We start from the raw sequence: 26,286 nt of genomic DNA on the forward strand, positions 1-26,286 counted from the left end.
ATAATAAGTGTGAGATACCAATTGGAACGGATGTTTTTTAGTTCTTTGCTTTTTATTTGGAATATAGTTGCTACACTTTTCCCAGTATTAAAGGACCAGGTGTATGGAGTCACCCTAAGTCACAAGAAACCTACTGACTTATGCAACATATGCCATTTAACAGGAAAGTATAGCAGCACTGGACATATATGGGAAGTGTGTATCTGTAGCTTTTCCTTAATACACTGTTTTTCAATCTGTCCTTACTAGAATAAAGATATGTTCCTACATTAGCTTGCATCTGTTAACTAATACCTGGTAAAATTCTAACAAAAACCAAGGCTGTTTGTAGTTTTCACATTGCAGGTCCAAGCAAACTTTAGGCTCCTTTTATCTAGACCTGCTAATATATGAACATGACAAATTACCTTGTCTTCACTAGAGATGTTAAAATGTGTGTAATTGATTAAACCTGTAACTGCTGAAAATGACGATACGGGGACAGCAGCCAGCTCCTCATAAGTTGGTGCACACCGGGACCCAGCTTTTAAGCCAGCTCCCTGTGCATACTGGGATACAGAGGCAGCAGTGCAGAGCAGAAGATGGCTCCCAGGGTGACTGCAAGGGGATCTGACATCTACTGCTGATGCCAGGCTCCTTGGCAATCCCCTGGGCCGTGGTGCTCAGGGGAGGGGCAAGAAGTAGAATGGGTGTGGAGCAGGGATGGAAAGAGGTGGCATGGGGTGGAACTAGAATAGGGGCAGAGTTTGGGGAAAGGGAGTTCCCTGGCTGTGTACAGCTACTGTAAGTAGCTGACATGTCTGGCTCCTAGGTGCAGGTACAACCAGGGAAACTCTGTGCTCTGTCCCCATCATTCTCACTGGTAAGGAACTGTGAGATCTGCTGAGCCTCTGGCCCCCTCCACCTTAGAACTTGGACATGTTGGCCGCTACACCCCCCAGCTTTCACCTCCCTCCCACACGGTCACCTCTTGCCTCAGCCCTCTCCCACACTTGGAACCCCTCATTTTTGTAGCGGGGACAGAAGCCTGAGACAACCTAAAACCTGTAATCCACGCTAGGAGAGGGGCAAGGCCCAAGCCCCAGCCCTGCTGTCCAGGGCTCAAGTCCTTGGGCTTGGCCCAGGAGAATCCCCATCAAGTCTGACCCAGTCCTTGTGACCCCATTAAAACGGGGTCATGAGCATGACGCACAGGCTGCGAACCGCTGGCCAGACCGAAGTCAGGGCTTGGGTGAGTGCACGTGCCCCTCTCGCCACGCAGCAGAGTATTCCCTCTGCGCACGCGTTCTGGCGCGAGACTCTTCCACCAGCCGTCAGGGAACCACATGAAGAGTTGAGTCCAATCCAAGATGGCGGCGCCTCGGCTCCCGACAGCCAATCGGGGGGCAGAGTAGTGATGGGCGTGTCTGAAAGGGGCTGCAGGTGCCCCCCCCCGCGCGTAGTTTAACGGCCGCCCTAGAGCCCCCCCTCTCTTTCCGTGCGCGTGGGGACAGCAAGGAAGGGGTTGGTGACACAAGCCCAACGCCCCTCCCCCAGTTACTGTTAGTCGCTGCGTTTGCGCCCCGCGGCCACCTCACCTGCCTTCCCCCAGCCCGGCCCGGCCCGGAGCCTGCCTGCCTTTCCCCTCCCCTTGGCCCGGCGCCTGCCCCTCCTCCCAGCCAGTGTGTCCCGCTGGCTGCGCCGGAGCCCAGTGTATGTGCGGCAACAACATGTCCGCGCCGCTCCCCGCCATCGTCCCGGCCGCCAGGAAAGCAACCGCCGCGGTGAGTCGGCCCGGGGGAGCCGGGGTTGAGCGGCTCGGTCTCGCGGGCGAGGGGTACGCGGTGGCGTGCGGCCCGCACAGCGACGAGTCTCCGTTCCCCACTGTGACCTCCTGGTGCTCCGGCTCCTTGCCCGCCTCGGGACCCCGGGCCGTGCCCGTCAGTTACTTGCGCCGCGAGCGGCTCCCCCACAGGCAGCCAGCCCTCCGCCCTCGGGTCTGCCCCTCCGAGCACAGGGGCAGCTGGCAGCCGCTGCATAGGGGCGCTGGGGTGATGTGTCCGCCCGGCTGCCGCTGCCTAGTCCTGCTTGTCTTCCAGTGCGGGGGTGGGAAGTTCTACTTCTACCCACGTGTAGTGCTGGGGGCTCTCTTCTTCCTGCCGCCTTTTGCCTTAATTTGCGATTTGGGGTGGTTTAGACACTGGGGTTTGTTTGTGGGGTGTTTTTTTAAGTGTTTCATTAGTTGCTGGATGTTCGGATGTTAGAGGAGATGAAGGACGTTGATGTCCTTTGACTGATAAGTTTCCCTATTTGTCTTCTCTTTTAATAGGATGTTTGGCAAGAAAACAAATATAACTACTACTATCTGGAGTTGGTCCCTTTAATGAAAACAAGTAGTGAGAGAGCAAGCAAGATCTGTTACAAACCTTATTCCCAGAATGAGAAATTGAGAGATGAATAGCAGAAGCAATATGAATTATTCGGTTATTATTGTAGTAACATCATAAACCGAGTTGGGGGAGATGCTTTCATGGAAAGGAAAATAGGGGATAAAAATGCAAATTTTATTAGAGCATTCAGAAAGTATGCAAAATAATGCTTGCACTTGATCTTGCACATATTTTATAGTATGTGGTTTTATAATAATTTAACAAGGGTCATGGTCTTAATGACTATTTTAAAAACAAGATTGGATGTTTTCTAAACAGTAGATGTTAGGAATTATTTTGGGGTAGTTTTATGGACTGTATTGTACACAGGATCAGAGTATCATAATGGTCTCTTTTGGCTGTAGAATATATGAAAGTATCACAACTTTTTTTTTCCTTAAAAAGCAAACAAGGGAATTAGGCATTAAACAATTATTTTAACTCTTGCATTCTTTTAAAAATGTAGGTCATATTTCTTCATGGATTGGGAGATACTGGGTAGGTATAATGGCTTACTGATAAGTATCTAACTTATTTTACAGTTTGATATTTCTGAGTGGTTACAACTCAGTTGCTGTTTGCTCACTCGTTATAATGTTACACTAGCACTAGGTGCAGCATTTATGCCAAATGATAAAGAGGTAGCTGTACTAGTTGTTAACAACTCCCACAAAAACTGCAAACTTAAAAGCCTTTCCATCTCTTTAACTAGCTTTAATGTAATACAAAACTAAACTAGTTAAAGCCTATTTACTAGTTAAAGCCTATTAGTCCCATATCTGGGACTAATCACTAAGTTGAACTAGCTATCTTTCCCCCATTCTTTCCTGAAAGTTTGAGTGGGGAAAGAGGGAATGCTCATTGAATTATTATATCTTCAACTTCATATTAATTCTTAAGCCTCATTCATGCAAAAAATGAACCATGTACTTAGTTCTACTGATTTCAACAGATTTGCTTAACATGTTTAAAGTTAGACATGTGCATATGTAAAATGCAGGACAATGCATTTTGCTTCAGCTACCCCAGACTAACACGGCTACATTTCTATCACTATGTGCATATGTCTTTGTCTCCCAAGTCTATAAAGTCTGAATCTTTTTAGAACTAGCTTCAGTTAAGCCATGGAAAATAATTGGCATGATAGGTTTGTCTGTTACAGCATTATGCTGCTTTATGGTTAAAATTAAAACAAACTTTTTAAATAACAGCTTGTTTTTAAGCCTCGGGGGTAGCCAAGTTACAAGTGGGTTGTGCCCATAAAAGCTCATGATATAGAAGCTATCTAAACCTATCCTGGCATGGTCAGATGGTCTTGTACTGAAACACCAGCAGTGTGCTTCCTCAATCTTCAGACAGTATCAGAAAGTTCAATCTTGGTATCAGAGAGCACTTCCTTCTGATAAGGAGCAGAGGGCAGTTACAGTATTGACAAACTATGCAGTAAGTGTTTTCAAAATATCTGTTGATAATATCTATTCATCGTCAAAGGATTTATGTGTATTTCATAAGTGGTTAATCAGGGAAGGTCAGCTCAACAGATCTCACAGTCAATAAGATTTATTCCTCACCTATTCTTAAACTTGGGTCTAAAGATCAATCTAAAGAAATCCTACCTGGTTTTATCTCAGTCCGTAGAATTGATAGGTGGATTCCAGAACAGCAAGGGCCAGATTTAGGCTTAGGCCTGTTTAGTCCAGAGCCAGGTCAGTTTATTTTCCAAACACACACATGAATGGAGGCTAGAATTGGGCATGTCTGTCAGGGAATGCCTTTTGCTATGATATCTCTCACTTATATTGTTGTCACTGATATATCTGTGAAGGATTGGGAGAGCTGATATGTCTTGATTTCAGATCCATGCATTATGGATTCCTGTGGCTTGTTCAGACCACAGATGTTTTAGAACTGAGAGCAATTAAGACCCAAACGGTAAAGTTTTGATGGACTGTGTTTCACTAGTGTATTATACAAAAAGATGGGTAAGCAAAATCAATCCTCTGTCAAGAGGCTATATTACTATAGGAAGGTGTTGTGTCAAATACAAGCTGCACAGAACTGATCCAGTGCATTAGCAAACCAGCTAAATAGAGAAGAGAAATTTCAGTGGTTACACAATTACTTAAATGCATTTTAACATCCCTGCTATTTTTTTCTGCTTAGCCCCAAAGCAATAACAAAAATGAGACAAGACAGAGCTCAGATAATCCTGATGATTCCACTGTGGTCTTGTCAGTTTTGGGATCCAGACCTATTGTAGCTCTCCATTCAGCAACCAATAACTCTTCCCCTTATGACAGATAGTCTTTCATGACTCCAGACATGTACTCCATTCAGATCCAGAATTCCTTCACCTCATGGATTGGAGGTTTTCTGATTAGCTTCCATGGATAAAGAATGTTCTGGTGAGATTGAGGGTCACTATGGAATGTAGAAAACCATTCACTACAAAATTGTACATTGCTAAATGGAAACATTTTCCCTTATCGGTGAGGATGAAGTAGATTGACCATCTCCAAATTAATATTCCATTCATTCTAGATTATCTACTCTATCATTAATCCATTCAGGACTCTCCTTCAACTCAAAAGTTCATCTAGCTATGATTTCAGCCTTACTGTTCAGGTTCTTCAGTATTTTTCTCATTCTGCTGTCAAAAGATTCATGTATTGCACCATACCACTGTCGTGGAATTTGCATTTAGTTCTCTTAATTGATGGAACTTCCATCTGAACTTCATTCATCTTGCTTTTTCCACTATTTGTTAATTAGTGGGTTTTCGAGTCAAATATTAACATCTAACTGTCCATATTCAGTTTTCCATGCAGATACATTTTGGGTATGGTTGTACACTTACTGCATTCCGAGTGTTGCTTTGGACGTTTATATTAACCAATATACAGGCAGTCCCCAAGTTACGCGGATCCGACTTATGTCAGATCCGCAGTTACGAACGGGACTTTTCTCACCTCGGAGGACGAGAGCTGCGGGACACCCAGATGCGCTGCTGTCTGCTGCTTCCCGTCTGCAGGGAGACGGGGAGCAAAGCCTTGGAGCATGCCCACAGCGGGACAGCCCGGGGCGCTTGAGCTGTCCCCCTGTGGGCGTGCTCCGTGGCTTTGCTCCCCATCTCCCTGCAGACCTGCAGAGTTGCTCTGCCCCAGGCTTCCTGGAATCAGCCGCTGATCAGTTTCAGCAGCAGCTGACTTGGGGACGCCTGGGTTTCTTAAGTTGAATCTGTATGTAAGTCAGAACTGGCGTCCAGATTCAGCCACGGTTGAAACTGATCAGTTTCAGCAGCGGCTGACGCCAGTTCCGACTTAAATATAGATTCAACTTAAGAACAAACCTACAGTCCCTATCTTGTACATAACCCGAGGACTGCCTGTATATACTTGTGTGTGTGTGTGTTTCTGTCTCTCTCTCCCCCCCCCCCCCCAAGTGCTCTTTAGTCTCTTTATGAATAGAAGTTACATATGCTGGATGTTAGAAAGGGTCTCTTATACTGTCTTAACAGAACAAGACCCATTTAGGACATCCTCTAAGCTCTTTATTACCTGTAGCATTGCTTCAGAGGTAAAATCAACCTTTGTGCAGAAACTGTCTAAATGGTTTGCAGAAACTGTAAACATTTCTTAGCTGGTTAATGAACTACAATATCCAGCTCCAGTAACTGCTCAGAGCACAATTGCCTGAGGCAGGGTGCTTCAGTAGTATGCCAGGGTGCTTCAGTAGTATGCCAGTTGCAGAAAACTGCAGAGCAGCAGTCATTACTTCTGGTATCATTTTCCAGAGTGAAGAGACAAGGAGAAGATGAGTCCTACAATTTATAGAGATGAACTTCTAGCCCCTACGCCCTTGATCACTGAATTGCTGTTAAGAACCACGAGTGGACGCCACACACACAGGAACTAAAGAATTGTTACTTGGCAAATAATAACTTGGATTCTTTTAAAAGCAGTGAGGAGTCCTGTGGCACCTTATAGACTAACTGAAGTGTAGGAACATAAGCTTTCGTGGGCAAAGACTCACTTCGTCAGATGCATATGTGAATGTATACATGCATCTGATGAAGTGGGTCTTTGCCCACGAAAGCTTATGCTCCTACACTTCAGTTAGTCTATAAGGTGCCACAGGACTCCTCACTGCTTTTGCAGATTCAGACTAACATGGCTACCCCTCTGATACTTGGGTTCTTTTAGATGTTATGTGCATGTGAATCCCTCTGTCATCCTCCAGCCTTTCAGCTGAGACACCTTTTCAGATTCTGGGGCTGTGTCTACATTGGCACCCTTTTCCGGAAAAGGGATGCTAATGAGACAAGTCGGAATTGCAAATGCCGCGGGGGATTTAAATATGCTCCGCGGCATTTGCGTGAACATGGCTGCTGCTTTTTTCCGGCTTGGGGCTTTGCCGGAGAAAAGCACCAGTCTAGACGGGATCTTTCGGAAAATAAAGCCTTTTCCGGAAGATCCCTTATTCCTCTTAAAATCAGGAATAAGGGATCTTCCGGAAAAGGCTTTATTTTCTGAAAAATCCCGTCTAGACTGGCGCTTTTCTCCGGCAAAGCCCCGAGCCGGAAAAAAGCGGCAGCCATGTTCATGCAAATGCCGTGGGGGATTTAAAAATCCCCCGTGGCATTTACAATTCCAACTTGCCTCATTGGCACCCTTTTCCAGAAAAGGGATGCTAATGTAGACACAGCCTGGGTGATGAAAAAGACCTGAGAGGGATGGTGGTGACTGAAGTCATTATGCCCTTTATGTCTTCAGGAGAGAGGGTGCGAGGACATGAGCGGCATATATGCAACTACTGTTTTGACACTGCTTTTAAAGTTCAGAACTGTTCCGGAAGAGATGCAGCCACACGAGTAAGAGCAACATGCACAAAACATCCTAAGGAACCACAGTTTTTATGAATGTTTTTTGACGTTTTGATGCAATGTACACCTTTATAGCAATATTCAAAAAAAAGTTTGAAAACAATTGAAATTGTGGCCTTGTCTATGTATTTTTGGATACATTTACTGTATTAGTCGTTGACAGGCTTATAGCAGGTGCTTTCTTAAAGAGAGGGCACATACAGTTAGTAGGAGAAGATACAATTTTTTTAGATGCATTTGCTACCGGTTGCAAAGGAAGGACTTCTGTTTTAACATTGGTAATGCATTGTATTTTAAATGTTCTTTTTAAAATGTCACATGTAAAAGTATCCCCTGATACTCCCCTTACAGCATTGTTATGGAAAGAATGCTTAACTATTAAAGTTAACAGAGTTGAACTAGCACATGAGAATGCCTTTTCATATACTTTTCTCCAACAGACATGGCTGGGCAGATGCATTTGCAGGTATCAGAAGTCCACATGTAAAATATATTTGTCCGCATGCGTAAGTATATAACTTCTTTTTCTTTTTCTTTCCTTTTTTACTATTTACGTAGGAACTTCAATTTGACAATTTGTGTAAGTGTCTTTCTGAAAGCTTTCAAATGGCCAAGTTGTACTCAGCATGAATATTTGTAAGATGCTATTTTTAAGAATGGATCTTTACATATCTTTGAATTGTATGCATTTTTTATCCTATAAATTGCACACTGTTGGTTATTCATGCAGTTAGTATAAGGGTTTTCAAACTGGATTACTGCTGTGTTCTGTAAAGTCTTGCATCTCTTTAACATTTAACATCAGGGTGAGTAAAAATCAATCTTGGTCTATTTTAAGAGAAACCCAGATTGTTTGTCTCCATACTACAACTCAACTGTTCTTCTTTTTAGGAAGAAGAATATGTTGCCTCATTAGGGTGAAAATAGTGGAGAGGTTGCATTAAGTAGCCAGTAGTGTTGGGAGATCTGTAGCATGGTTGGTTGGGGAAAGGGTGAACTCAGTTGTGGAGTTCAGCAACTGGCTTCTATTAGGGATGTTAGCTATCGGGTAGTTGAATAGTCAAGTAACCGCATGAATTCTTACTTGACTACTCTGTAGTCCCCAGGAGCAGGGCCGGCAGCCAGTGCAATCCGGTTCCACTCCAGGAAAGTTCCCTGCCACCCTGTGCTTCTGCCCCTGTATCAGCAGCATGGGTGGTGGGGGAAAGGGGAGGCTGCTACAAAGTAGCTTCTGCCTGCAGCAGGCCCTGACTCATTATGGGCAGAGACTGCTTTGTGGCAGCAGCCCCTACTTGCGGGGGGCGGGGGGTCTGAGCTCCCCAAGCACAGAGGCTGGTTCCCAGCAGCACCTGTCCACGAGGGTCCAAGCTCCTGGCAGACAGAAGCTGGAGCAGCCTCTGTCTGCCGGGAGCTTGGATCCCTCACGGACGGGTGCTGCTGCCACTGCAGAAGCTTCTGTCTGCAGCCAGAGGCTCCTTCATGGCAGCCTCCCACACCCTTCCTTTCCCCCCCTGCTCTCTGCCCCCCAGCAGTCTTTGTCCATGGGGAGCTCGGACCTCCTACAGACAAAGGCTGCTGCCAACCTGTGCTGATGCCTCTGTATCCGAGGCAGCAACACAGGATGGCAGGCAGCTGGTCCACAAGGGGAGCTGGTTTTTAAACTGGCTCCTCTCTCAGATCTGCTCCTGCTTGGCAACCTACCCTGCTGCCTCTGGTAGGCAGCACCGCGGGCTCTGTGATAGTGGGGCCAGAGCACACTGGCAGTTGGCCCCGCCCCTGGGAACTATAGAATAGTCGACTAACCGCTGAGAATTCATGTGGTTAGCCAACTGTTCTATTACCTGCTATCTCACATTCCTACTTCTCAGTGTAAAGAGAGGCGGGATATAAACATCAACTCTTAGACTGGGAAAGCCAATTCCTCAGACTGCTGTTCGTAAGTAGGACTCTTGCACATCATTCCTGCACCAATAGACAGCAGGGGCTATAGGCCTTTGCTGATGAGACCCTGTGAGTTCACACTTTGGATCTGACCTATGATTGGCCATCTGCCCTTTTACTAGAAAAAAGTACGCTGCCAGGTGTGGTTTGCTTATACTTTTCAGTAGTAAGATTCCATTCAGCAGTAAGATTCCATTAAGTCTAAGAATTGAGTTTTTTGGTGCTAGAATTTCATGAGTGCCTGTGCTGATTTTGGCTTCTAAGGAACTCTTGAGCCTATGTCTTTGTTCAACAGCTGAAGATTGCTAGGTGTCTAAGAAACCTGGTACTAATCAAGCATCTATGGACCTATTGAGGCTGAAGAATTTCTTGGCACTAAAAAAGTTTATAGTCTTGGAATAGACTTTTGCAGATGCTCCCCTGGTATTGCTGAAGTTCTTGCTTGTAGGAGGGCCATCAGTTTGTGTTCAAGTAGGTGAATCTATCTTCCTTCTCAGTTTGTCTCCCAGATGTTGGATTATTGAAGCCCAGATCTTTCAGATACCTTCATTTCTTCCTGTGGGTCAGAGAACCAATTCTGTGTTGGAATCTTACAGAATTGTTATTGTTATTGACAAGGCTGATGGACTCATTTCAGCCCTTACAAGGGGACTCTCCTTTTTACTGACAACAGCATGACTACATCTGTGAGCAGAGTTGCACACTTTTTAACAATTGATCCTATTTTCATCATATTTTTTTGAGATGGACTTTTTGCAAATTCACTTCAGGTGGCTAGAAAAAGTGGAGATTTCTCTGTGAATTGGACAATGGCATAGTTTTTTCCAAAACTTCATTATTTTCTGGAGAGAACAAGGCTCCATATCTACATGTAAAGAGGGTTTGAGGGTATTTTAATATAGCTAGAAGTGAAGACTTTAGGAAGTCAGCAAGTCTTCTTATAGCAGTTAGAAATCAGTATAAAGAAAATGCCATTTTCAATTTTCAGTGCCTGAAATGGAACAGTTGTGCAATGATACCTGTTACGACTTGGCTGGGTTGAGAGTGCCTCAGGGTCTTAAGCTTTATGTTGTTAGGATAAAAGTATCAATGATGTGCCTCCATATTGTTTCCATAATAAACTATTAGTAGACTACTATCTTGATTTCTGTGTATACATTTTTACATTACAGCTCTCAAATTTGTATCTGATGTTTGCTTTGGGAGATCTGCTCAATTAAAACTCTTACATTGCTTTTCTGGGGGGTTCTTGCTGTTAGATAAAGTTCCATAAAGTCGGAATGAACAGATGCCATTTGAAGAATAATTAGTTGTGCTAGTTAACTGTGATTCTTCGAGATTTTTGCTGCTAAATATCTGATCTGTGTGCCCATTCTTTTCATGAAAGTGTGTAAATAAAAGTAGACAATTTGTGTTATCTGTACCACTCATTAGGATATCCTTCTATTGTCTGTACATTTTACCTTCTTTTGGAAGTCTCAGGATTTTCATTCTGTTCTTGCAGAACTCTCTGTGCCCGTCATTTTTATCTGCTGCCTCAGAACCTGATGTAGTTTTGCAAAAAAACAAAATGGATCTCACTCATGTTTAACTTCAGTTTAAAAAATGAGAAAGTAGATCTGGACATGCCTTAAAAATGGGATGAAACTATAGGAAACATGTATATTGACAACTTAACCTGTAATCTTGCAGAAATATAGAAATAGTTATCTGTTATGTATTCTTATGTCTACCGATTTATGTATTAAATTGTATCAAATTATTTCTCACCTTATAGGCCAATAATGCCAGTGTCTCTAAACATGAATATGGCCATGCCATCTTGGTAAGTACTTTCTGAATTAGAACTTATATATAATTATTTCTAAGTGTTTATATTGATTGGATAACTCAAAGATGAGCTTGAATTGCTAGCTTTAATCAACTATGAATATATACGTCTTATGTTTAGCACTGTTTTAACAAGTTTCCCATTAGTAGTGTCAAATTGTGTCCTTAGATGCAAAAAAGAAATACTAGCTCTGAGAAGGAAGATATAAGGTTTCAGACAGGAAAAACAAAACTTTTAAAATTGAAAACAGGAGATTTATCATATACGTTAAAGTCTTCAATCTGCTTGAAAGATAGTCTTCTTTGTGTGCTCACTTACATATGTTCCACTTCTGATTTGCATGTGCTGGAGATGGTAATGCTTTAGTCAGCCATATCTTTTGGTCTTACCTGTTCCTTTGATGACCTTGAGCCCCTCTCTCCAAAGATAGAAAGTGGATAGAACAGCTAACTGACATGTTCCTTTTAACCGCTCCTGGCTATGAGATGGATCCAAATAGCAGCAACCCCACTCCTTTTACCAGTTGCCTATTTTATTAAGGCTGTGTAAACAGTTATTTAGACTAGTTATTTAGTATAGTGTTTTTAGTTTTCTGCCCTTTTAAAGCGGGGGTTGGCAGCCTGTGACTCACGAGCCAAATATGGCTTACTAGGGAGCCATATGTGACTCTTTTTGAAGCTCGAGCCCAGCTACCCTAGGTCACACTTCAAACCCATGAACCCCCTTCTCCACCCCAGTCCCTTGCCCTAGGTCACAATCTTCTCCCAGGGAATAGCTGGCCAAAAATTTCAGATGCGCCCTCGGCCACAAAGGGGCACTCACAGGAGCATGAACCATTTACATTGGTACCTGAAGAGGGGCCTCGAGCCACCCCTGTATCTAAGGGGTAATGGAGGAGTTGGTGAGGCTGCTGGCCCATCAGCAGCATAGTGCTGCTGAGGCAAAGAGGACCCTGTTAGAAGCACAGCAAGCTGCCCAGCAACATCAGAACATACTTCTGGAGGTGCTTCAGCTCCAACAGCAGATACAACAGTTTTGTGAAGCAGTACTCCAGTGACTGTCGGTCCCAGTTCCAGCTAATCCGGGAAACTCAGGACTTGGAATACCTCTGGTCAAGTTTGGGCTGCACGATGATCCAGAGGCCTACTTTGTCACCTTTGAGTATGTACCCAGGATGGATGGCTGGGAGAGAACCACCTGGGCTGCCTGTTCCTCTCTGGAGAAGCTCAAGATGATAGAGCCACAGCTGACTATGGGACAATAAAAGCTGCTATCCTTAATGCCTGGAAGTATGTCCCAAGATGTATTGACACTGGTTTCGGTCAGAACTTTTTCCTACCTGAGCTCAATCCTGAGTGATGGCTCAACACTTCAAGAACAGGGCCTCTCAGGGGCTATGACCCAGAGTCTGCACTGCCTTCGGAGATCATGGGCTCCATAGTTCTGGAGCAATATCTGGAGATTTTGCTGACACCAATTACTTCCTGGGTTTGATGGCATAACCCTGACTCACTGCTGCAGCCCAGACTACAGAAGACTTTCTCCTTGTGACTGGGCCTAGTAAACCTACCCGTTCTCACCCTGGGAGCTGGCCAACCCAAGGCTCATGTAATGGATAGGAGGAGTGCTGCCAGCACCTGATGACTAAGGGGTTAAACTTGGGTAGCTAGCAAGGGAGTTGGCAGCAAGGGAGTTGGGAATATGATAGTCCTGCCTAGGTTTAAATCATTCTGTATCTCTCAACTCCTGAATTAACTTCCCACACAAAGAAAGCAGCTAAGGTGTCTTATACAATTTAAATGTCAGCATCCTGACATGGCAGGATCGCAGTATGTGACTTTTCACAGGGATAAAGTTACACGTTAGTCACACTCTACATTTCTACTTAGAATAATCCCTTGATTTTCATTTAAATCACTCCATTAATTCAGGTGTCTGTCTTTCCCCTCCCCTTGGCTGTCTCTCCAGCCTCATTCATCCATGGGCAAAGCTGTGTTTCAGATTTTGGAAATCCGCTGTGCTTTCTCTTTTTATTTAACTATGTCAAGACTATTCAGGCATTCCCATAGTCTGTCTCTATTGTCATGAGATCCAAGGGTTCCTCAACTCAGATAATCTCTAATTGGGTGTGACTATGAGTTGGCCAATTTAGAACTCAGCTAACTTGTATTCTACAAAACCACAGATCGCTTTTGGGGCCTCTTTTAGGGGAATACCCACAGCTTATTTTAAATAGGGTTTCTACTTGGAGTATTTTAAATACTTTTCCTAGTCTTTGCTTTTTAATTCAGGCATCTTGTTCAGATGCACAATTTGAGGTCTATGTTGCAGTCTGTTTCATTAGAGGAGGGTACTAGAATCTGTCCATTACATATTGCTTGGGAGTCAGCAGAAGTAGAACACAGAAACAAGCACTCCAACAGGAAAGAAAAGTTACTTACTTTTATAACTTGAGATCTTTGAGAGAGATTTTGTGACACTCCCTGCTTTCCCTACTACTGCTGAGTCTGATAACCTGGACTTGAATGGCATGGGATATGAGGTTTGTTGAGTTGCCCTTCCCCCTTTCTTTTTTTAGAGTGAACAGGGCTTGCGGTAATCAAAGGAGAATGTGCAGTAGAGGACATTGCATACATGCAAGAAGTGGTACAGATCTAAATGGTACAGCTCAAACTTAAAGGAAAATTACTTTTAGTCACTTATTAGTTGTGAAAACAGAGTAATGAAAATTCTAGGAATTATTGTTACTAGTAGTAAGTGGACAATTGACTGACCTTTACCAGAAAAAAGGTCTCATTTCTTTCAGAATGGAAGCTCCAGTAAAAAAATCATGATATCATCCATGTTTTCTATTGGTACATATGAAACTTTATGCAAATCTTCCCTCTTGGTTTTTTTTAAGCTTTTGTAGACTAGCTGATGAAAGTATAGTTTAATTCTAAGCATATCCCTGTTAATATTTGGTCAAATATATCATGAAGAATACTTCCATTTATACTGCCTCTTAAATATCAAAATACAGAGCTATTTTCCTCTAACGAAAGAGGGAAAAATTCATAAGAGATTATATTTGGCTGAGCAGTTGAAGCTTCTTTAGTCCGCACTAGTAGGTTACTCACTGTGTTAATATAAATTACAGGTGCAGCTCTACTATATATAGTGCAGCAACTAAAATAAAAATGATTTAGTTTAGCATCTAATTCCTTGTACCAAAATAATAAAGTTAAATAAAACAAACATATAAAATGCTTAAACTCTCCCTAAGATCAGTCCTTTTTGGGCACTGATATTTCAGTCGCTATTTAAGAAATGTAAACTGTTTTGAGCCTATACAACTAATTAGAGAGCTTAGCCTATTTGCTAAGTAATCATCTGTAGGATAATAAAACATTAAAGTGTGACAAATGGACAAATCTTAACTAATTACTGTTTGTATGATGTAGAAAGGTTTGTTAGTTCTATCATGAATGAATGTGATTTTTTTTTTTTAAGGTTTGATATTATTGGACTCTCGCCTGATGCACAGGAAGATGAAGCTGGGATCAAGCAGGCAGCAGAGAATGGTACATTTGAGTATTTTAATGTAGCATTCATTTTATTTAAATGGGTGTTTGCTAGGTGCTCTATGCATGTATGTACTTATATTAAATGTTTTCTTCATTTTCAGCTGCATTTTTAATGTCCGTCTCTAACTTGACTAATAAAATTAGCCAAAGCTGGCAATAAGAATTTAAAATGGTGAAGTTGCCGATAGTGTATATGGTCTGTTGGTTAACTAAATGATTTTGAGTTTCTTAAATTGTGGGGGTGGATTTAGTGATTCATTAAATAGTCTTTGTAGTTTCACATGTGAGATGCATGCCTAGAAGCCAGTAAATTTGGGATCCACCTAGAAAGAACAGCCCACTGACACCACACAAGCATGCTTATGACACCAAATGCTCAGAAATCACCACCTGCTCTGCATTGGGACATTTCTGAGACCCCCCAAGCCAACAACTTCTGTCTTGGTACCAGCACTCCTGGCTTTACAAGAAATGGTGATGCCCAAAGCACCAGAATTCTTGTCCCTGGTCTCAAAGCTTTTGGTACAGAATATTGTGGTTGGGTGATACTCCATCAACTTCCCATCTGTCAGCTTTTCTCTGACATAAGGAAAATTAACACTGCCTTTTACCACCTATACCTCTCTTCTTCTGAACCCTCCCACTTAGAACCAACTATATATTAACTATGGGACTTTATTTGATTTTCAGTTAAAGTACTGATAGATCAGGAAGTGAAGAATGGGATTCCTTCTAACAGAATAATATTGGGAGGCTTTTCTCAGGTAAGGTACTTCTCAGGAAGGGAGTTTCAGTTTCTTTGCTAGAGGAGGTTGAAGTTGTCTCCTTGGATATGGAAAATCTTGTTAAAAATGTTAAAGATTGTGTTGTTAGTTTCTGAAAATTAAGGCCATTAGTTTTTACTTACTTCCAAAAGGTCACAAAAGCACTGTAGTAAGTCTTTTCCAACTCTAAAAATCTATTTAGCAACAAATGAGTTTGCATATAAGTTTTCATATTACAGAACTGCTATTAAGAAATATTAAAATAAGTTAAGTCTCTGATGAATAGTAACTTTAGGGGATTAGTTCTAAAATTTCCATGTACTTTTGATTCTGTGAGTCATCTGCACTCTGTATTCCAAAAGATAGAAATAAATTTAGTCTTTTTCTATTCCCCCCCTCCCCCCCAAAAAAACCAAAAAACCAAAACTGAACTTCAGAGGGAAGAAGTTATTTCCTGAACAAGGAAAGGCCTGCAATAGATCTTGTGTTGTCCTATGATAAACTGGTTAATAAAGCTTACACAAAAACTAATGTGAACAAAGCTACAGTACTATATTGCTTTTCTTTTTCATTTGCCTGCAGATTGTAACAGGACTGAAAGTGTTAACTACTGTCCTGTGCTATATTGCATTATATGGTGGTCTCATACTCTTGTATGTTATTTATAATGTTAAAGTGGATGTGATCAGACAAGTGATTAGAAAAGAGAACTGTCATTAAGGGGAGTGAAATTCTCTTTTAGTTCACATATCGTCGACAGAAATTAAATAAATTTATTCTCTAGTCTCCTTTAAAAGAAAAAAGAAAAGACGTTACAATGACTCAGGAAGAATACAGGATTGCAGGTTTAGTTTGCAATTCTCAATTAGAACAATGATGCTATTTTCCTTGTAAACTGAGTTGGCTGAATAATTGAAACCTAATACACATGGAATCACCAGACATCCTTTTTAGAAGGACTTTTCAGAGCAATCAGATGAAGTTGGAAAATATTCTTAGAAAATAAAAGGGGCCACAAATCCTAAAGTAATGTAGATACATTTACAGTTACATTTAAATGTTTATTTTCAAGATTGTATTGGTTTTATTTTTCTTGATCAGGGAGGTGCTTTGTCTTTGTATACAGCTCTTACAACACATCAGAAATTAGCAGGTGTCATAGCACTCAGTTGTTGGCTTCCTCTACGGACCTCTTTCCCACAGGTATTTGTACTTCTTTCTTAAACATAACTCAGTCTTCAGTGAAGTTGAGCATTCGAACATATCTTGTTTTATCTTCATTACACTGTATCCACAGACCAACACCTTCCCTCCTCTATGACACTAGATAGGAATTGAATACTGTAGTAAGGTAAACTAGTCTTTAGATTAGGAATGTCAATGAATAGTCGACGAGATGATTTAACCAATAATCCTAGGCTTATTGGTTAATCTAGTCTGCTACTTGCATTCCTGCCGCCTCCGCCCCCCAGGCTGCCTCTGAAGTAGGACCTGGTATTGTCTCCCTTCCCTCCCCCCGCCCCTGTACTACTGCCTCTACCAGAAGCAGCAGCACAGGTCGGGAGGGGGGGGAGGGGCAGGTAAGGCTGCTGCAGACAGAGTAGACTCTATCCGTGGCCAGCCTTGGCCACTGTAGACAAAGGCGACTTTGCAGCAGCCTCCCCCACCCCTTGTGCCTCCCCAACAGCTCTGTCCTTGGGGAGCTCAGACCCTCTGTAGACAGGGGCTACTGCCACCCTGCACTGCTGCCTTTGTATCAGGTAGCAGGGTGGGGCAACAGTCAGCCGGTCCATAAAGGAATCTGGTTTTTAAATTGGCACCTCTTGTAGACCAGCTGCCACCTAGCACCTTGCGCTGCTGCCTCTGATACAGACTGGATACATGTCACCTCAGGAAGAGAAGCGGAGATAAAATTTCTCAATGGCTTAAATGACTGCTTCTTGGAGCAGCTAGTGCAGGAACCCACAAGGGGAGAGGCAATTCTCGATTTAGTCCTGAGTGGAGTGCAGGATCAGGTCCAGGATATAACCGTTACCGGACCGCTTGGGAATAGTGACCATAATATAATAACATTCAACATTCCTGTGGTGGGAAGAACACCTCAGCAGTCCAGCACCCTGGCATTTAATTTCAAAAAGGGGAATTACGCAAAAATGAGGAGGTTAGTTAAACAGAAATTAAAAGGCACAGTGACTAGAGCCAAATCCCTGAAAGCTGCATGGAAACTTTTTAAAGACACCATAATAGAGGCCCAACTTAAATGTATACCCCAAATTAAAAAACATAGCAAGAGACCTAAAAAAGAGTCACCGTGGCTTAACCACCATGTAAAAGAAGCAGTGAGGGACAAAAAGGTATCTTAAGAAGTGGAAGTCCAATCCTAGTGAGATAAATAGAAAGGAACATAAACACTGTCAAATCAAGTGTAAACATGTAATAAGAAAAGCAAAAAAAGATTTTGAGGAACAGCTAGCCAAAAACTCAAAAAGAAATAACAAAATGTTTTTTAAGTACATTAGAAGCAGGAAGCCTGCTAAAAAGCCTGTGGGTCCCCTAGATGATCGAGCTATAAAAGGAGCAATCAAGGACGATAAAGCCATTGCGGAGAAACTAAATGATTTCTTTGCTTCAGTCTTCACGGCTGAGGACGTTGGGGAGATTCCTGAATCTGCACTGTCCTTTGTGGGTGATGAATCTGAGGAACTGTCCCGGATTGAAGTGTCATTAGAGGAGGTTTTGGAACAAATAGAAAAACTTAATGTTAACAAATCTCTGGGACCGGATGGCATTCATCCAAGGGTTCTAAAAGAACTTAAATGGGAAATTGCTGAGCTATTATCTGTGGTTTGTAACCTATCCTTTAAATCGGCTTCCGTACCTAATGACTGGAAGGTAGCCAACGTGACACCAATATTTAAAAAGGGCTCTAGAGGCGATCCTGGCAATTACAGACCGGTAAGTCTAACTTCAGTACCGGGCAAATTAGTCGAAACAATAGTAAAGAATAAAATTGTGAAGCATGTAGAAGAGCATAATTTATTGGACAAAAGTCAACATGGTTTCTGTAAAGGGAAATCCTGTCTTACTAATCTATTAGAGTTCTTTGAAGGGGTTAACAAACATGCGGACAAGGGGGATCCAGTAGATATAGTATACTTGGATTTTCAGAAAGCCTTTGACAAGGTCCCTCACCAAAGGCTCTTGTGTAAATTACATGGCCATGGGATAAGAGGGAAGGTCCTTTCTTGGATTGAGAACTGGTTAAAAGACAGGAAACAAAGGGTAGGAATAAATGGTAAATTTTCAGATTGGAGAGGGGTAACTAGTGGTGTACCCCAAGGGTCAGTCCTGGGACCAATCCTTTTCAAATTATTCATAAATGATCTGGAGAAAGGGGTAAGAAGTGAGGTAGTAAAGTTTGCAGATGATACCAAACTGTTTAGGATAGTCAAGACAGAAGCAGACTGTGAGGGACTCCAAGAAGATCTCACCAAACTGAGTGATTGGGCAACAAAATGGCAAATGAAATTTAATGTGGATAAGTGTAAAGTAATGCACATTGGGAAAAATAACCCCAACTATACGTACAGTATGATGGGGGCTAATTTGGCTACGACAAATCAGGAAAGAGATCTTGGAGTTATCGTGGACAGTTCTCTGAAAACTTCCACACAGAGTGCAGCGGCGGTCAAAAAGGCAAATAGGATGCTAGGAATTATTAAGAAAGGGATAGAAAATAAGACCCAGAATATCTTACTGCCCCTGTATAAAACTATGGTACGCCCACATCTTGAATACTGTGTACAGATGTGGTCTCCTCACCTCACAAAAGATATTTTGGCCTTGGAAAGGGTTCAGAAAAGGGCAACTAAAATGATTAGGGGTTTGGAACGCGTCCCATATGAGGAGAGGTTAAAGCGACTGGGACTTTTCAGTTTAGAAAAGAGGAGACTGAGGTGGGATATGATAGAGGTCTATAAAATCATGAGTGGTGTGGAGAGGGCTGATAAAGAAAAGTTATTTATTAGTTCCCATAATAGAAGAACTAGAGGACACCAAATGAAATTAATGGGTAGCAGGTTTAAAACTAATAAAAGGAAGTTCTTCTTCACGCAGCGTGTAGTCAACCTGTGGAACTCCTTGCCAGAGGAGGCTGTGAAGGCTAGGACTATAATAGAGTTTAAAGAGAAGCTGGATAAATTCATGGAGGTTAGGTCCATAAAAGGTTATTAGCCAGGGGATAAAATGGTGTCCTTGGCCTCTGTTTGTCAGAGGCTGGAGAGGGATGGCAGGAGACAAATCGCTTGATTATTGTCTTCGGTCCACCCTCTGGGGGGCACCTGGTGCTGGCCACTGTCGGTAGACAGGATACTGGGCTAGATGGACCTTTGGTCTGACCCAGTACGGCCGTTCTTATGTTCTAAGGTGGCAGGGGGCTCCCTGGGAATGGGGCTGGAACACACTGGCTGCTGGCCTCACCCCTGGGGACTATAGAATAGTCAACTGACTGCTAAAAAGTCATGTGGTTAGTTGACTATTACTCGCTACTTAACATCTCTACTTTAGATATGTCCATAGAGTAAGAAAGTGCTGCTGTCAGACAACTCAGACATATGAGGGATAGTCCTTTATCAAAGCTATTGTTAGGTGTTGATGCCTTTGCTCTGCTGTTGAAGTTAACCATTAAATGCTTGTGTGATCCCATCCTCCAGGTGACTATGGAGCAGCTATATGGGGGATTTCACTCACTCCCTGAAGTCGTTGGTGGATCAGACATGCTAGCCCAGCTTCCATTCCTGCAGAGGGTTACAGTTATATGCTTCCTCAGTGGCCCATTTGTTTAGCAGCAGTCTTTCCCTTAAAATTTTGCATGTTTGGTAACTAGCTTATCTGGTTACTTCCCCAGTTTTTGAGACTCTGAGATTCAAAGTACTGCTACCATTTGAGTAGTAGTCTTGAAATAGAAGAATTGGGGCAGGCAGAAGAGGAGATACTCGTTTTAGTATGCTTCTAATCAGTAAAAGTTAAATGTCATGTGAGTGACATTTAGATAACCGTTACCTGATGAGCTGTCTATTAGTTTGAGTTTCAGAAGCCAAAATTTCATTGGTAATGAGTGACACTTTAGATCTGTTGGTCTCAATCTTGAATATACTTACCCTATTTCAGCATTAGAGAATTTAATTTTGGTTATGTTAAACATTTATGCTGCACATTGTTTTTAAAGTTGTTACTTAATTCATTAGTTAATTTACCTTTGAAATAATGGTATTGATGGCTCTAGTTTAACCCCCTACTCAAAGTAGGACCCACCCCAACTAAAAATCATCCCAGCCAGGGCTTTGTCAAGCCAGGCCATATAAACCTTTAAGGATGGATATTCCATCTTCTCCCTGAGTAACCCATGCTAGTGCTTCACCACCCTCTTAGTGAAATAATGTTTCCTAATATACTACCTGGACCTCCCACACTGCAACATGAGACCATTTCTCCTTGTTCTATCATCTGCTACTACTGAGAAAAAACTAGCTTCATCCTCCTTGGAACCCCCTTTAAGGTAGTTGAAGGCTGTTATAAAGTCCCCACCTTCACTGTTCTTTTCTGCAATCTAAATAAGTCCAGTTCCCTCAGCTTCTCCTCAAGTTCCTTAAGTTATGCACCTCAGACCCTTAATGATATTTGTTGCCCTCCCCTGGCTTTCTCCAATTTGTCCACATTCTTTCTGTGGTGAGGCCCCAAACTAGACACAATACTCCAGATGTGTCTTCACAAGTGCCAAGTAGAGGGGAATAACAACTTCCTATTAATGCTCCTGTTAATGCAGCCCAGTACACTGTTAGCCTTCTTGGTAACAAGGGCAAACTGTTGACTCATATCCAGCTTCGTATCCACTGTAATCCTCAAGTTCTTTTCTGCAGAACTGCCACTTAGCCAGTTGGTCCCCAGCCTGTAGCAGTGTATTGGATTCTTCTATCTAAAGTGAAGGACTCTGCATGTGTCCTTGTTGAACTTTATCCGATTTCTTTCAGTTCAGTCCTCAAATTTGTTTTGGTCTCTATCCTCCAGGGTATGTACCTCTTTCCACCCCTCCACCCCAGATTTAGTGACATCTACCAACTGCATGAGCCTGCAGTCCATCCCATTATCTAGATCATTAATAAAGATGTTGAGGAAAAACCAACCCTAGGACTCATCCCCGGGGCACTCTGCTTGATATCAGCTGCCTACTAGAAATGGAGCTGGAAACTAGACAAAGCTAGTTGTTTAACAAAGTTCAACAATCACCAAGCTTACAGTAAGTTTCTGAACTTACAAAGCAAAGTGGCTGAGAGTGATAAAGTTACAAAGCTCAACAATCTTAAAACAAGTTGCAGAATTTAAAAGGCAAGGTAGCTGAAAGTTACAAAGAAACAATTTCAAAGCTCAAAGGTTACAAAGATACCTTCCAAAGCACAGCAACTGTTTTCTTCTTAATCATCCACAAATCATCAGTAATAAAGTGACTTAGATGACAACTGCCCCTCCTCAAACAGTATCCACAGCAATACAGTAAGCAGCATGTTTTGTCGTTCTCTAAGTCATGTGTTGGCAGGACCTTACAGTTGAATGCATTTCCAGAAAATTTATGTGTAAATCAAGTAATAGCTAGGGCAAAGGCTTTGTACAACACTTCCTATCATATGTTATAGTCTAATTTTTCCTAGTATATGCTAGTCTTATGGAATTTCATGCTTTTGTTTTTGTACAGGGCACTATCAGTGGTACAAACAAAGATATTCCTGTTCTTCAGTGCCATGGGGACTGTGACCCATTGGTTCCTCTAATGTTTGGTTCTCTCACTGTTGAGAAGCTAAAGAATCTGATCAATCCAGCTAATGTAACCTTCAAGACTTACTCAGGCATGATGCATAGCTCATGTATTGAGGTAATGTCCTAAATGAAAACAAGAATGATTTTCAGATAATTCTTCCTTTAAATATTCTTTTAAGGTGGGAAAAAATGTGAACCTCAGTGCTCATTTTCAAGAACAAATGCTTTTTGAATGACTAATAACTTGAGGATGCTGCTTCAATTAATAATCATTGGAAGCTTAACAAATTGTGAGGCCAAGAGTAATTATTAACTAACAGTAATTTCCTTTAAAATAGTTTCAGTATCAGTGAATTATTAAAATGAAATTTGAAAATGCCCCTTTTTCTTTAATAGAAGAAATGAAAACTATACAAAACAAAATGAGTTGCTAAATTCTCTACAGTAAAGTTAAAAAAATGCCCAAACTCATGGGCCTTCCTTTCTTCTAGCTTCCTCTCCTTTCCTTCAGGTTATTAGGATTTTTCTTCCCAGAATGATTTCCAGATTTTGTTTACATGGTTTCAAATGAATTGGAAGAGGGGTTGGAATTCTCACAGTGTAAACACTATATTAATTCTGGGGGCAAGAATTAAGGGTAATAAATCAAAAGAGGAGGAGACCTTTATAAAGACTTCACTGCTCTGCTCAGGCCACTAAAAATTTTTCTTTTACTCACTGGCAGAAGCAGAGCTGCCACAAGGTCACTGAGTCTGTCCTATTTCCCAGCAATCTAATTTTACTCAGCCAGTTATTAATATGGTCTTAACCCTATTCCAGGGCCATACTGAGTACCAGTGTGGTGATGTTTCCCAATAGGCCAATGGGCTGTGTCTAGACTGCATACCTTTTACGGAAAAGGGATGCAAATTAGACACATCGCAATTGCAAATGAAGCGGGGATTTAAATCCCCCCCGCTTCATTTGCATAAACATGGCTGCCGCTTTTTTCCCGGCTCGGAGCTTTGCCAGCAAAAAGCGATCGCTTACTTTTTTTTAAGCGGAATAAGGGATCTTTCGGAAAAGGCTTTATTTTCCGAAAGATCCCCGTCTAGACTGGCGCTTTTGGCCTGCAAAGCTCCGATCCGGGAAAAAAGCGGCAGCCATGTTTATGCAAATGAAGCGGGGGGATTTAAATCCCCGCTTCATTTGCAATTGGGATGTGTCTAATTTGCATCCCTTTTACGGAAAGGGGATGCAGTCTAGACACAGCCATGGGGAATACAATGTTAATTGTCTTAGCTCTTGATGGATAACTTCACTAATCAAGGTTGCCTTTGTTAAAATAGTGTCTGATGTTAGTAAAGAAAACTCTTGCTATCTCATACATTCTTTCCTCCCAAAAATGGATTAACATCACAGAAACAGAGGGGACTCCAGTGTTTGTCACTAGACCTATGTTTACAGCTCATCACAATTCTACGATCGCTTTCATTTAGTGTAAATTGATCTCAAAAGCTGACTCAAGAAACAGGCTTTAAGAAATTAATGAGTAACCGAGTCTGGCATTCTTCAGATCACATGGTTGTCTATAGCCACATTGAATAACTAGCATCTCTCAGTACTTTGTGGAGGAAAGATCTGTTTTTTGTCCTTGACTCTGTCTCCTCTCAGTAAAGTAATTCAGAGAGTATTATGCTCTAAATGAAGTAATCTGTCTGAGTTTAGTTGAATTATGGAGAGTGAAAAGAATTAGAGGTTTAAGAAATCTAATTATATGCTCAGTTTGTTGCTCAGTTGCATTTAGTACCTGCAGTGTTGAAGTACGAGTTTAGTGAGAGAGCTAACTGCTGAAAGATTTTAGTTGAACACTTGACTAATGCATAATTTTGTTCCTGAACAGGAAATGATGGATGTAAAGGAATTTGTTGACAAACATTTACCGCCAGTTGATTGACAAGATTTGAGATGCCTTCTATATAAAAACACCAGCATCAACTGTGGTAGAATGTTAATCTGTTCACATGCCCAATTGAAAAACTTTATTTCTACACTTGCAGTTTTACTACTGGTATATTGTAAATGCATACCAAGAAAAGGACTAAGTAGCATATTTCACAAAAAATGGTAATCTTTCAAGTAAATCATATGGACTGGATTATAAGAATGAAACAGCTAGATAGCATGTCAGAATGTATTTGAGTGCTATTTTAAGGTGTTTCTGATTTTTGCACCATTTTTAAAGCAGTCATATAGCTAATTCAACAATCATTTTGGTTAATGAGCAGTTTAAATAATGACCAAATTGGTATGCTTGAGATATGATGTATTCTTAATACTTGTTGAAAGTATATTGAGACATCCTGTCATATATCTTGTACATAAAGTATGCAACATGTAAAACACAAGAGGCATGTAATGGTGGAATTAGTGAGGATAAAGCTTTAAATGATTTAAACATGGGTACTGCATGTGAGAGGCTATTTCTCTTACCTACAAATTAATACATACCAGTGACTCTCGTTATAGCATTTATTCCAATCTAGTTTTTAACCTTAAGGTTGCCTTTTTAAAAAAGTATCTGATGTCAGGAAAGAAAACACTCACTATCTCCCTAAAAATGGGTTGACAACACAGAAACTGAGAGGCCCCAGGTGTATGTAATTAGACCAGAATTAACAGCTCTTTGCAGTTCAGTGATAGCTTACATTTATTAGTGTAAATTGATCTCAAAAGCTGACTCATGAAACAGCTTTTGAAAAATACATAGAAAATTTCCATAGTATAATTTTAAGATTCTTGCTTTCATGTTGCATATTTCTCCCACACTTGAACCCTCATGGGTTTAGTCTTGTGTATCTTGCTAATTTTTTGTAGAAATATTGACAATGTGTTTTACATAGGCAATTTAAGTATCTTGTTTTGTTTTATTATATTTTATTTTGCTTTGTTCCAGAGTAATCAACTGGAAAAGCAATGCAGATGTTGCACACAAATTATGGGTTTTGTTGAACAGGCTCATCTACAACACTGGTATTAGCTGATTTTTTTTTATTTCCTAAATGCTGTAGTGTGAATGTAATATAGAACTGAAATGGTTTAGCCATTATAGTGAGGAACTACCAGCTGTTTTTATTTATCTTTACTGCATGTTCATCTTGGGACTTCAGCTTGTCTAATAGGAAAATGACATGTATGACTTTCAACATGTAGATGTGCTTTAGTCTTCTCTAATACCCTGGAATATTCTAAGAATATGAAAATGGGTCTTAACAAATGTCTGAAACAAAGAATTCTTGCTCTTGAAAGTTATAATTTTGGGAATTCATGGAAGTTCAGCAATAAATTTACATGGTGTCCTGCTAATAGAAAACCAGAAATGAGAGAGCTGTTTGCAGAAAGATTAACTGGATGATCAATATAGGAATCCTTCCTAGCTTACTTGATAGTATTTTGATCAAGTTTTAAATGTCTGATGTTGCAGTGTACCCAACGCAAACTTATTTCAGATAGCTGAAATGTGCAAAAGGAAAATTCAGGCTATTAGAAGACTCTCATGCCTGCTTCTTGGCCAATACACACATTTTAACTTTAAATGCTTTCTCGTAAGTCACTCCTCTTGTCCCTAACCACTCTTCTCTAGACATTCTCTAGTTCATTTTTCCTGGTGATGTGGTGCCCAGAGGAGTACCATTTTCCTGTTTTCATCACCATAAAATTGTACTGAGAAGAGTTATACCTCTTAGCTTAAAGCCTTGGTCCCAAAACTATACCGGCTCCTGTTAGTCATTTCACATTGCAAACTCGTGTAGCTTGCTTACCACTATAATCACTAATTTTTACATTGTAATTGCTGCTTGGCTCTTTTCCTTTCATGTGTTGAATGACTTCTCTATAAACTTGTGTCCTCAAAGATTATCTGTACATGTTTCTGATCTCCAAGTCCTTCCCTGTTGTTTCCCTGCATTGCTTACGATACCTTAAGTTTAGAATGTTAACTTCATGAACGTGCTGTTTTTCCTCGTCCAGATCATTAACAAAGATATTAAAATGAGACTAGTTTTAGCTCTGTTCCCTGTTTGAATCCCACAGCATACCTCTCCCA

General features: G+C 41.4%; 1 protein-coding gene and 1 long non-coding RNA gene across 2 annotated transcripts; one reads left to right on the forward strand and one right to left on the reverse strand.

Moving 5' to 3' along the window:
- The first annotated feature begins 1,418 nt into the window (after positions 1-1,418).
- Positions 1,419-26,246, forward strand: LYPLA1 (lysophospholipase 1). Its single transcript, XM_006112189.4, has 9 exons — positions 1,419-1,763; positions 2,875-2,906; positions 7,731-7,796; positions 11,009-11,056; positions 14,555-14,625; positions 15,319-15,392; positions 16,494-16,595; positions 22,141-22,317; positions 24,085-26,246. Exons 1-9 carry the CDS (start codon positions 1,695-1,697, stop codon positions 24,136-24,138), a joined length of 693 nt encoding a protein of 230 aa, XP_006112251.2. The 5' UTR covers positions 1,419-1,694; the 3' UTR covers positions 24,139-26,246.
- LOC142827070 (uncharacterized) lies at positions 8,793-13,619 on the reverse strand. Its single transcript, XR_012901454.1, has 3 exons — positions 13,504-13,619; positions 10,695-10,775; positions 8,793-9,787 (listed from the first exon to the last, which is right to left on the reverse strand). It is a non-coding gene; the product is annotated as an uncharacterized LOC142827070 (long non-coding RNA).
- Positions 26,247-26,286: the final 40 nt, after the last annotated feature.

Source organism: Pelodiscus sinensis, chromosome 2 (assembly GCF_049634645.1).
Source record: "Pelodiscus sinensis isolate JC-2024 chromosome 2, ASM4963464v1, whole genome shotgun sequence".
Classification (NCBI taxonomy): Eukaryota; Metazoa; Chordata; order Testudines; family Trionychidae; genus Pelodiscus; species Pelodiscus sinensis.